Source organism: Rutidosis leptorrhynchoides, chromosome 2 (genome assembly GCF_046630445.1).
Source record: "Rutidosis leptorrhynchoides isolate AG116_Rl617_1_P2 chromosome 2, CSIRO_AGI_Rlap_v1, whole genome shotgun sequence".
In the NCBI taxonomy this organism is placed as follows: domain Eukaryota; kingdom Viridiplantae; phylum Streptophyta; class Magnoliopsida; order Asterales; family Asteraceae; genus Rutidosis; species Rutidosis leptorrhynchoides.
In genome coordinates, this window is record NC_092334.1 from 596,766,641 (window position 1) to 596,779,153 (window position 12,513).

The following is a 12,513-nucleotide window of genomic DNA, read 5'->3' on the forward strand; positions in this document are numbered from 1 at the left end:
TCTCCTTGCTGAAACAGGAATGATCGACTGCAAGCCTGCCGACACTGATTCTTAATCAAAGGTTGTACATGGAAGAAGACGCTAAACCCGCTGACAGAACTTATGGAGTTACTCTGATACCATATTGAAACAAAACAGAATTGTATATAGATGATTGTATAAAGCTTTTTGTATATTGATTGTGTGTATTGTTACAAGGAGAATGCTAGCTATTTATACATGGATTACAATTCTAATTATGGAGAGGAGCCTAAACAAATATGGTAGGTATTCAATGTAAAGACCTAGCCGTTGGAGCTTGCTACACAGCTATACAAATCTTTTAAATAAGGAAATGATGATGGTGAGCCATTCAGATCCGATTTGTTCCAGTCTAACAGATTAATCCCCGATTAATCCCCGAATTACCGATTAATCTTTCTAAAGTCCAAACCGATTAATTCCCGAATAGCGAATTTTGCAACCTTGACTATTACTATTTAGCTGAAAGACATGCATGTGATCACCAAACCGGATATATACTTCAAAGTGGGTCCAAACCAGCTGGATGTAGGTACATCTCATACTTGTACCTCATAGATACATGAAATAAAAAATAATTTTTGTACATTACATTTGTCGCACAACAACTACCAATATAGTAAAACATTGGAAATAAATACCATTCCTGAAAAGCACAAGTGCCAATTTTAACAGCTACTGCTGTAACAAATATGATCACGGCTAACAATAAATTGGTAGCTCACAACACATAATCTTACCATAGATCTAGAGTTTTAAAGTTACAATTCTGGCACATAATAATATTCTTAAACAAAACACACTGAAACCTACAAAATTCTATAGAAAGCTTCAAGCTAGAGGTGCAAAGTACAAAACAGCAGATCAATTGACATTGAAGACACCTATGATGCGGGTTTTTGTTTCTTAGGCATGCGGTAGCCTCCAACAACACAAGCATGGTCTCGTTCAAATGGTTCAAGAGTGACCTGCTCCATTGGTTTGAATTGCTCAGCTTGAAGCTTCTTTACTTCGGAAGCAAACACAGCCTCTGCTGGAACAGTAGAGTCGATGCAGTTTGCCTAAAGGTTTCCCAAGAAGAAAGACTGTGTTATGGTTTATAAGGAAAATAAAAGAAATGCATATAAATTCACTAAAGACAAATTAAAAACAAGATAAAGTTTATCTACATTATAATTATCATCAAACATAAATGACAACAAAATCTGAAACTCTATGCATTGCAATTATAGAGGGTCAAGGAAAACAAACCTTGATAGAGATAACAAAATGCCCTCCAGATTTCAAGAAATAAGATGCATTAAGCGCTAAAATCCTAGCCTGTAAATCACATATAACCAATTAAATACAAACTAAAGACCAATTTTAGGCGTATGTCACGTGACATCATAGATAACAGAATAACATAATAATAATAATCTGTAGAAACAGAACTCACAATAACAAAATGCAAATAAACCCAAATATTTGTCGAGCACAATAAAAAAACCAAAAGGAAAAAAACACAGGAAAAGAGTAACCCAAGGAAAAACAAATTGATGAAACATATCGCAGAATCTTTATTTGTATAATATAAATTTACTCGGTGAAAAAACACATTGGTAAAATTGACACTTTAATGTGACTTTGAAATGCATTTAAAAAAAACACTTAACTTAATAATATCACTAGCACTAGTAGAAAATGAATCAGAAACTCGGTACAAATAAGATTAAACTAGAGAAAAACAAACGCTAAACTACACATAAAAATTAAAAAAAAATGCATCAGAAACTCGGTTTTCGCATCATCCAAGATGTCCTGAAGGGGAATCCGAGTAGCTCATCATATGCTATATTGTAATCAATTCAATAAAAAAACAAGGAAAAACTAAAAAAGATAAATATCTAGTTACACATAGAGATACCATTTAACTGGCTCATGTATAAGCTATGTATCTTAAAAACCAAAAAAAAGTAGAAGTAACAAACACCATAAATACATATAAAAACCAAAAAACCATACAAAAATTTACAAATGATTCATTTTAATAAAAACCACAAGCTGACTAAGTAAATATACTTGTAAAAGGTAAAAAAAGGTTAAAAAACTGCTTTAATGGAATCCAACAATGTTCATATTATAATTGAAGTGCAAAACTATAACAAAAGCAAAACAAGGATCTCATAGTAGATGTAAGCAAACCTGATCGGGCTGAGCAACATCAGAAAAGATAACATCAACCATGCTAACAAGCATCCTGTACTTGGCTGGATGCCTTGCATCTTCAATAATAGGAATCACATTTGTTCTCTTTTTAGCCATGTTCACCAAATCTCTACCACTTCTGTGAGAAAACTCCACAGCATACACAACTCCAGTCTAATAGTAACAAACAAGACATGTGATTAAATTCAGTAAGCCTGTAATTTGATAACATTTACAAAAGAAAAGGAAGAAATAGCAAACAATCTAAGATGAACTACTTACTGGGCCAACAAGATCAGACACGTGAGAAACTGTAGTACCAGATGCAGCTCCCAGATAAAGAACCTTTGATCCAGGTTTCTAAAACATATGTTATTGCAGGTTAGAATAATTTTGAAATAAACAGGCCAGGTTAGCAGCAAGACTTGAGTATCACCGGTGAACAGGAACTTACCATCCAGATATTGTCAACTCCACCAAGAACTGCAGCAGCCAACTTTGACCTAAAAGGATTCCATACTCTGTACTCTGTTTTTGTTCCATCTTCATTCTGAGTACAAACAATAACTCGTTAACTTTTAAATCAAAGTAAAAATACAGACAAACTTCACAAATTTGAACACAAAACCAAATTCTGATGATGCAAATGTCATAAACAAGCATGCAGACAGATAAATTTCATATAATATTTATCAATTATAAAAGAAAATTCTAATGTAAGCCCATATTTCAATTTAAAATCAATTTCACGATATAAAAATAAAAACTTTCATACATTTTTAACATTTCATCATCAACCTTTAGCTTTATTATGCCGAATAGTTGCTTAAACAACTCCTCTGGTCCTAGTATACTAGTTTCAAAATTAAAATATAACATACTAAACTGTAACAGCTTAATTGCAACTGCTTAAGCTCAAGTGTTGACCTATGTGCATAATGAAAAGTTATGAAGTCAAAAAAATAAATAAACTTTGCAACAAGTTTGCATATTATCACTTATTCAGTAAAGATTAAAATCACTATCAAAAGTGTGAAATTAATAAGATTTGGGCTTTCATAATAGTAAAAATAAAAACAGAGCATCAATATATTAGACTAATCGTAAAAAAAATAAAGGTACACAAACTTTAACAGATCGCTATTTTTATATTTATGCTACTTGATGGAGTATCACAAACTAACTCACAAACATTTCACATTTCACAGTAAAGCAAATACAATACATCTACCATAACACCATAAAACAGTTAAATAAATCATAAAATCAAGATTTATTTATAAAATAAAGTATAGAATCAAATAAATACCTGAGTAGAGATTCTTTTTTCATTATAAACAGCTTCACCAGGAACCATATTCCTTGTACAAAGTGCATCTTCTTTACCTTTAGCAATAAACACACCATCATGTCTATGTGGCTCAACTATCACCTTATTTCCTCCTTTCATTCCACCACCTCTTCCCCCTCTACCTCCTCTTCCTCCGGGCCCACCACGTCCCCTACCGCCGCTTCTTCCACCGGCGCCTCTTCCGCCGCTGAATCCACCGCCTCGGCCGCCACTCCTTCCGCCGCTAAATCCTCCACCTCTACCGCCTCCATCTCCACGACCACCTCTAAATCCACCACCACCACCGCGACCTGCAAATCGAATGATTACAGAAACAACAATTAGTTATAAAATCAAAAACATAAATTGATTGCTTAAATAGAAGAATGAGGTGAGAAACGTACCGCCTCTGATTGGAGCTCTCATGTTTGATTGATATGAGTTTGCGGATTGAAGGATGCGGTTTCAGTGGCTACTAGGGTTTACGTGTGGTTGTTAAGAAGTGAAAAGGGGGTTTTATAAAAGTACCTTAGGGTTTAGGGCTTCAATTTCCATTTTTTATTACGTCGTTTTCTTCATCTCTACAAATAATGGCCTGATTAAATTGGGCTTAATAATTGGGCGTAATAATTGGGCCTACCAATCCTCCTACATAGATACCCAATGTAGATTCATTCACATAGTCTTCTACTCTTCTTAACTGTAATATAAACTTGGGATATTCGCCAAAATATACTTTTTTAAAAAAAATTCATTCAAAATACACTTTTTTTTTAAAAAAATGTCTTTTTACACCATTAGGTCGACCAACGATATGGTCGACCACTCCTTTACTTGGTCGACCACCTCATTTTTCAAGGTGGTCGACCAAACTTCAATAAGAGCATGGTCGACTACCATGTAAACATGGTCGACTACCACCTCAAATGGCTATGGTCGACCACAAAGCAAAAAAACAACGCGGGCGACCAACTCATTGGTCGACTTCCCTGTATTCAGGTTTCACGCATCCCGAAATCTGCAAAATCCGTGCAAGTTTAGTAACAGTTTTTAAAAAAATCCGACCAACTCTTTCTTAAAAATTTTAAGCTATATATAAGTTTATTTTAGTGGAGTTGAATTTTAATATAGACAAAATTGTTGAAATCCTCCATGTGTTAAACACATTTTTTTTTATCTATTTTCATCCCTCTCAATAAAAAACTGTAGTAGCAGTTTTTAAAGTGAGTTTTTTAATCCGAAATTCATTCTTTGACATAACATTTGTTAACTATCTCGTTAGGTCACATGATTTCTACTGTAAAAACCTCTTCATATCCCTTTTACGGAAAGAAAAAGCTTATACAATTGTAGATACTTCATTGGTTATTCCGCAAAAACTTAAGCTATTAGTCCTTCACCATCTATTAAATTTCCCATATATGATGAAGAATGAAATAAAAGTTTTTGTTTGATTATTGCCATTGCCATAATTCATTAAGTAGCAATCAAATAGTGCAATACCCAACTTAATCTGCCAATTATGTTTAATATATAGAGTAGTTTGTGTGCAATAAATACAACAAAATTTGATCATCAGGCCACCACATACAATTCAATGATGTGTTGGAGACGGCCTTGAAAATATATTAGTCAGATATCATATTACATATGCTACTCTAAACGAAAGTTCCTATCCTTTAAAAGGGGAGATACAATGTCATAATTGTACAAGTGAAAACTCAGTAGTTCTAAATCAGAGATGGAGATCTTTTATGTTCTAATTTTGTTACTGGTCAAAAAGATGAATCTTTCGCAGCTTTTAAACAAGATTTCCAACTTCTGAACTAACCATAACTTCTTGAACAGAATCTGCCATCAATAATACAAAAGTTGCCATATAAGAAACTCTTTTACATAAAAAAAAAAAAAAAAAGCCAATCGATTTAGGTTATATTTTATCTCTAATGATGATTAAGCTAAATGATTTAATAAAAAGGAAACAGGTCAAAAGTCAAGTCACTGAAAGAGTGCAGACAAATGCATAAACCTCAAAATTAGCCTTATTAATATAGAAATTTTGAATATACTTTTTAAAAAGTAGACTTTATAATTGTAATTAGATAATTATATTCAACTAACTAATTACTCAAAAAATGCAAATGTACGAACTGAAGGTGTTTTAAGGGTCAATCCAACCCAACCTGTTTTTCAACACACTAAAATAGTAGTCATTTGACCCAGAACCCAACCCGCCAATTTTCCCACCCCTATTGAGAATGGATGAGGGAGGAGTTTCTTTGGTGAAGGGTACTTACTCGGGTCGGTTGTCGTGGTGGCACCAGAATTTGTCACTACCGCCGTAGAATTTGCAGTGGCGGCAGCAACTGGCGGTCCTGTTGCCTGAGAATCCTCTGTGATTGCTGCAGAGATCGCCTCAGAATCCTCGTTGGTGGCGGCAAGAACTGTTGTTCCCACCTGAGGTTCCTCTGCAGCAGCGGTTTCCGTAACTATCGTTTGAGGCTTTTCAGGTGTGGCAACAGATAAAGGGGTTGAGGACAATGTATCGAGTTGTGAAGAACTTTTAAGCTCATCAAGACCGATTTCTTTTTCAAGGGTGCTCTTGAATTCTCGTGAAACTTCCTATAAAGTGCACCATTAATGAAACTAAGTTAGCTAAAAATGTAGATGATTATATAACCACACATTAACACTTGTTATATGTTAGTTTGTATTGCCTGAAGTTCTCTAATAGTTGGTTGAAAAGTCCGCAACGTTTTGCCAAGATTTTTTGCAATCTGCAATAAAATTGAGTTAATTGTCAGAATAAAAACAACAGAGATATATCAAGTATATTTGTATTACTCCATATCTAAATAAAGATTCATGTCTGCAACTTCCTAGTGCTAACTCCATTAATGAATTAAAGTCAAGACCTGATATTTGTAGGGTCTCACTTGATTTTTTACGGTGATCTATACCATCAATGCTTAAAATCTACTCCGATTATTTACAGCCTATCTTATCAGAATATTAAAGGTATAACTACTTGCACTACATCACTCATAACCAATTATCCTGACATCAATTTAGTCGCACACCTAAGCAGCTTAGTGCTTGGGCCCCCGATTTTTTCACCAAAGTTTTTGGTACAAACCTCACTACCAGCATGTCTTGGAACGGTAATGGGATAACCCTTTTAGGCCGCGTACATTTGAGTACAAAAGTACAACCCTTCCCCGAATAGCCAGAACAGGAAAACCTTATCCGTTTACCCAACAACTATATACACAGTGCAAAGGGTCTTTGGCCTAGCAGTAACGAGGTAATTCATCAGCCTTGAAGGTTGTGAAGGTTGTGAGTTTGAGTCCCATGGTCAACAATTTGTAATTGTGTGTGTGTGTTTGTGTGTGTGTGTGTGTGTCATTCTAAAATATACATGTATATGTTAGAGCAAATTCTTGGTTCAAAGTAATGAATTGAGTGGTTACTTTCATTCCACTCAATTCTCTAAATAAAGCTTCCAATTTCTAACCACCATTAATCATTCCCATTAACATTCCTTACCCTCTAGATTCCTTAAACAAGCACACCCAAGTCTTCCATTTTAATGTACCCCTTTAAAGTTTAAAAGGAACGTCACAAAAGCATTAACTTATGAAAGAAACTGCGATCAATGTAACATACGGTTATAATAGTGGAAGGAAACACATTTCAACTAAGGATTGATCACAATGAACACTAAAAAGATCAAGGTTTCTAAAGTAAGTTACAGTAATACCTCAGCAAGACCTTTAGGACCAAAAACCAGCAATGCAACAACTCCAATCACTAAAGCTTCAGGAGCCCCAACTCCAAATAAAGATGCAAACACACCTTTCCTTCCACACTTTCTTTTCTTTTCTGCATAAACCAAATTAAACCACAAACACACAGACATACACAACCCCAACCTAAACAATAATCATTTTGACTTTTTAAGTCAAACAGGCATACATTGTAAGTTACAAATTAATGTGAATTCATAGTATTCTACTCATTTTTACCAATTATCATAAACAAAATCCATAACAAGTACTATAAACCAAATCATGTTGGTTTAACATTACAAAGTTCAGATCTTTTTTTCAATTGAAAAGCCCCGGTTTGACTTTGCATTAACTATACCAAAAACAGATAAAAAGTACTTACCAAATGTTAAAGATTTTAGAGTTATTGAAACCCCATTTGACCTGAGGCCATTCCAAGTTGAAAAAGAAGCTAAACCCAGTTGAGGAGTCACTGTCAATGAACAAACTATTGGGTTTTTTGAGTAGGAAACAGGGGATGTAGAGATAGAAGAAAAACAGGGGAATGATTTAGAAACTGTGAATAAAGGTGATGAAGTGTGAGATGTACAATGATTAATTAAGGTTACAGAAGCCATGGGTATGAATATGGTGGTGGTTGGTAGATTATGGCGACTCGATCTCAGCTTGAAGTTTGGGCAAACTTTCGATTGATAGATGATTGAAGAGTGTTTGGATGTGTGCCTAACTTTTATTATTATAATTTGGGAATCCTATCCGTTCTAGAATTTAGTTTGTTTGTTTGGAGTGAATTTTTTTTTTTTATAAACCTGAATATATAACTCTTTTTTTTTTTTTTAACCGGTCAATTTCAAAACGAATACTCATTTTGCAAGCAGCCTGAAGTCATTGCAACAAACGGATACAGTTTAATAAATGTTATTATTACACTGTATTTATTACTCCGTATTTACTTTACATTTTTACCTTTTAATAGTTTTAACTACTTTTTGTTTCATATATATAAAGTACTGGTATAAAAAAAAACTTTATCTCGTTACTTTTAGTTATTTAGAACACTTCCAATCATGACAATGTTTTTCAAATTAACACATTGTCACATCAGCGCCACAACACCATTTCCTTCTCATTTTCTTCGTATTATTAACTAATCACTCCGTCCCAATTTAATATATTCACGGACAAAAAAAAAACAGTTTAATAAATGTTATCGCATTGTACTTTTTATTTACTCTAAAGTTTTATCCACAACTTTTTACGAACTTTTTTATTTTACATGCATAAAGTAGGGATCAAGAAGGATACTACGTCATTATTCTTATATATTTATGGAAGTAACTATTAATTTGGAACGTTTAAAAAAAGAAATCAAAACTATTGAATTGAGACGGATAAAGTATCACATTTCAATCTCAACCATCACACACTTCTTTACATTAATATAGACACACTATATTAATTAATAAATATAATGTACAACTTTTAATACACAAAGTACAACAAAAAAATAGTTTTATCCTTCGTATGTGCTAAGAATTGACAAAATCCACCAGAAAATTAGTTGGTTAAGAATTGGCAAGTTAGTGCCAACGGTGCCAATTAATTGGCATGAAATTGGTTTTAATGACCCGTCCTAATCCATCTGGACGAATACATTACATTTGGTTATATCGGGAGTTACTTGACCTCTATATGATACATTTTACAAACATTGCATTCGTTTTTTAAAAGACAAACTTTCATTACATCGAAAGTTGACGGCATGCATACCATTTCATAATATATCCAACTATAGTTGACTTAATCATAATCTTTACTGAACTCAACGACTCGAATGCAACGTCTTTTGAAATATGTCATGAATGACTCCAAGTAATATCTCTAAAATGAGCAATTGCACAGCGGAAGATTTCTTTCAAACCTGAGAATAAACATACTTTCAAATGTCAACCAAAAGGTTGGTGAGTCCATTAGTTTATCATAAACAATCATTTCCATTAATTTAATAGACCACAAGATTTCTATTTTCATTTTTCATAAACATCATCTCATATCAGGCATTTCGCACAAACTGCATAGAGATAAAAATCATTCATATGGTGAACACCTGGTAATCGACATTAACAAAATGCGTCTAGAATATCCCCATCATTCCGGAACTCTCATCGGACATGATAAAATCGAAGTACTAAAGCATCCGAAACTCGGATGGGGTTTGTTAGACCCAATAGATCTATCTTTAGGATTCGCGTCAATTAGGGTTTATGTTCCCTAATTCTTAGATTACCAGACTAAAAAGGGTAATATTCGATTCGATAATCCAACCATAGAATGTAGTTTCGATTACTTGTGTCTATTTCGTAAAACATTTATAAAAGCAGCGCATGTATTCTCAGTCCCAAAATATATATTGCAAAAACATTTAAAAAGGGAGCAAATGAAACTCACCATACTGTATTTTTGTAGTAAAAATACATATGACGACATTGAACAAGTGTAGGGTTGGTCTTGGATTCACGAACCTATAACATTTATATGTATATTAACACATATAGTGGTAATCGAACAAATTTAGGTATTATTATTAATTGTTATTTTAGTAACTTGCACGTTTCATTAATAACTAAATTAACTATATTTATTTTTATATACATTAAATAGATAATTAATTTTTATTACAAACATATTAATACAGTTATGTTTTATGTCATAATTATATCTTTATATAGAAAATCTTTATTTAGTATATTATTATTAATAATAATAATAATAATAATAATAATAATAATAATAATAATAATAATAATTAATAATAATAATAATAATAATAATAATAATAATAATACTTTTAATAAAAATTGATAGAATTAAAAATTATTACACTTTTAGTAATAATGACAATAATAACAATAATACTGATAATAATAATAACTTTGATAATAATTTTACTAATAATGATAATAATATTACTAATAATAATACTAATGCTTATGATAATAATAATAATAAAAATAATGATAATAATAATAATAATAATAATAATAATAATAATAATAATAATAATAATAATAATAATAATAATAATAATAATAATAATAATAATAATAATAATAATAATAATAATTTTGGTATTGAAAACTACCTTCCAAGCTTTTCTAAAAAGAGATGCCCCGAACCGGGCTCGAACCTAAGACCTCTCGCTAATCAACATCATTTCCTAACCATTTCGCTGCTCATGCTTTTCTGATCAAATCCCAATATTAATTTTATTCAACCTATATCTTTCTGTTTCCCTAATTCTTATCCTTCTAAAAAAAAAATGCTACAAGCCAGGTTCGAACCCCCACCTCCTCTTTATAAGTAAACACCCTCAACCATTCGTCCATCCTTGCTTTTTGAAATAATTACCATTTTAATTTGTTTTAACTCTTTTCTGTCATTTTTTGTCTTCTTCTTCCTAAACTTAACCTAATTCACCATAATCATAACAATCAACCTGATCATCTCATCATCATCATTCTATCATGATCTAAAATCATCACAGTTCGTTAATATCACTCTTCATCATTTTTGTTTCCATCATTATCGTTTTCACATACATCAATATCAACATCGTGAATCATCATGCATCATCATCTACTTCATATGATCGCCATCATCATCATAAAATTATAATTACAACTGTAACCATAATTATGATCGTAATTATAATCATCTCGCCTTTAAATCATCATCATCATTATCATAATCATACGGTTTATCATCATCTTCAATGCATCATCTCATCATTCAATCTCATGTCATGTATCATCATACATGACTTCGGAAAGACGGGAGAAATAGAAAAATAAAAGGGTAGCGAGCAGTTAACATTTCTTCATTCATCATTGTTTCTAATCTTCATCATCATCTTTACTTTACACCATCGTTATCACGTATCATATACATCATTATATGCAGTAGCAACCTCGTTTTATTTACTATACTATAGCAGCAATCTTAAAGATCTCGGCCCAAAAGACAAAATAAATTTACGGCCCAAAGTTTTAAAAAGAAATCCTCGGCCCAAATATATTTAGCAAAGCCCGATAACAATTCAAACAAGATTTTGGCCCAACTGGTTTTTGGTTTATTTTAAACAAAAGGTAACAGGGATGATTCATAATTGAAAAGTGGGGCAGCAACGATATATATAAAAAAAATTGGTGATGGCTGTTTGTTGTTTACGAAAAGGAATATAATAATGGAATTGAAAAACTGTATAGCAGTAGGTACCTAACAGTGTAAAGGTAGGTATTTCCTGTTTTAATCGTCACTTCATTGATACTTTTTATCGTCTTCCTCCTATCTTCTTCATTCACGTTTCATCATTAAAGCAGGCGAAACAAAAAGGGTTTGTAGTTGATTTCTGACGTGTACAAAACAGAAACTAAATAGGTGATGTTCTTCTTTGTTTATTCCTTATTCGTTGATCAGGACAGGAGAGAAAAATTGCAGTAACAGGAGTGGTTAATGGTGGCTCATTGGTTATTTGATGAAGTGATTTTAGGACGGTTTGAACATGAAGAAGTACAGCATTAGTAATAGCGAAAATGGTGGTCATAGAGACGGTTTTGGGTGGGTTTTGGACAGGAAAACAGACCGGTTATGGCAGCACAATAGGGAGGTATTCAGGTTGATCTCTCAGTCAGAAAACAACAACCATGTTCAGTTTTTGGGAGTTGCAAATCGATTAGAAACAGTAGCTGCAGTTGCAGTAAGTTTTCAAGTGAAACTCTTTATTAGAAGATGATGGTGGCGAGATGTTCTAGTGATAGATAGATGGTTGTTTATGGTGGTGATCCATGGTTGTGGCCTCGATGTTTTTGAGTTGGTTTAGAATGAGGCCCGATAGGTTGTAATTAGAAGTGGGTTTTGTGCCTTGTTTGCTGTGTAAATATACTTTATATAATATATAAAATATATCTCAAATTTGTGAGGGAGTAAGAAAGTAACACAGTACCCTTCAATCATAAACAATTATTATGAAAGGAATGTGATATATAGACGATGATAACATGTGAATTGAATATTTGATGCAGTGTAATCAGTTGTTATTTAGTGACAATTGGTCCACAAGAAGTTCTTTTGATCAAACAAGAAGGACGAATCAAATAAGAATGATGTTGACAGATAATAAATCGCAAT

General features: G+C 32.7%; 2 protein-coding genes and 1 non-coding gene across 3 annotated transcripts; all 3 read right to left on the reverse strand.

The window, feature by feature from the left end:
• Positions 1-860: 860 nt before the first annotated feature.
• On the reverse strand, positions 861-4,082 carry LOC139893375 (rRNA 2'-O-methyltransferase fibrillarin 1-like). Its single transcript, XM_071876532.1, has 7 exons — positions 3,943-4,082; positions 3,518-3,849; positions 2,663-2,758; positions 2,491-2,568; positions 2,206-2,382; positions 1,273-1,341; positions 861-1,082 (listed from the first exon to the last, which is right to left on the reverse strand). The coding sequence occupies exons 1-7, from the start codon at positions 3,962-3,964 to the stop codon at positions 906-908; spliced, it is 951 nt and encodes a 316-aa protein (XP_071732633.1). The 5' UTR covers positions 3,965-4,082; the 3' UTR covers positions 861-905.
• Positions 1,784-1,855, reverse strand: LOC139895401 (small nucleolar RNA snoR60). Its single transcript, XR_011775854.1, has one exon. It is a non-coding gene; the product is annotated as a small nucleolar RNA snoR60 (small nucleolar RNA).
• Positions 4,083-5,052: 970 nt separating the features above from the next.
• On the reverse strand, positions 5,053-8,093 carry LOC139893376 (uncharacterized). The gene is made up of 5 exons (XM_071876533.1): positions 7,709-8,093; positions 7,299-7,420; positions 6,256-6,315; positions 5,836-6,160; positions 5,053-5,389 (listed from the first exon to the last, which is right to left on the reverse strand). Exons 1-5 carry the CDS (start codon positions 7,941-7,943, stop codon positions 5,340-5,342), a joined length of 792 nt encoding a protein of 263 aa, XP_071732634.1. The 5' UTR covers positions 7,944-8,093; the 3' UTR covers positions 5,053-5,339.
• Between the last annotated feature and the right edge of the window lie 4,420 nt (positions 8,094-12,513).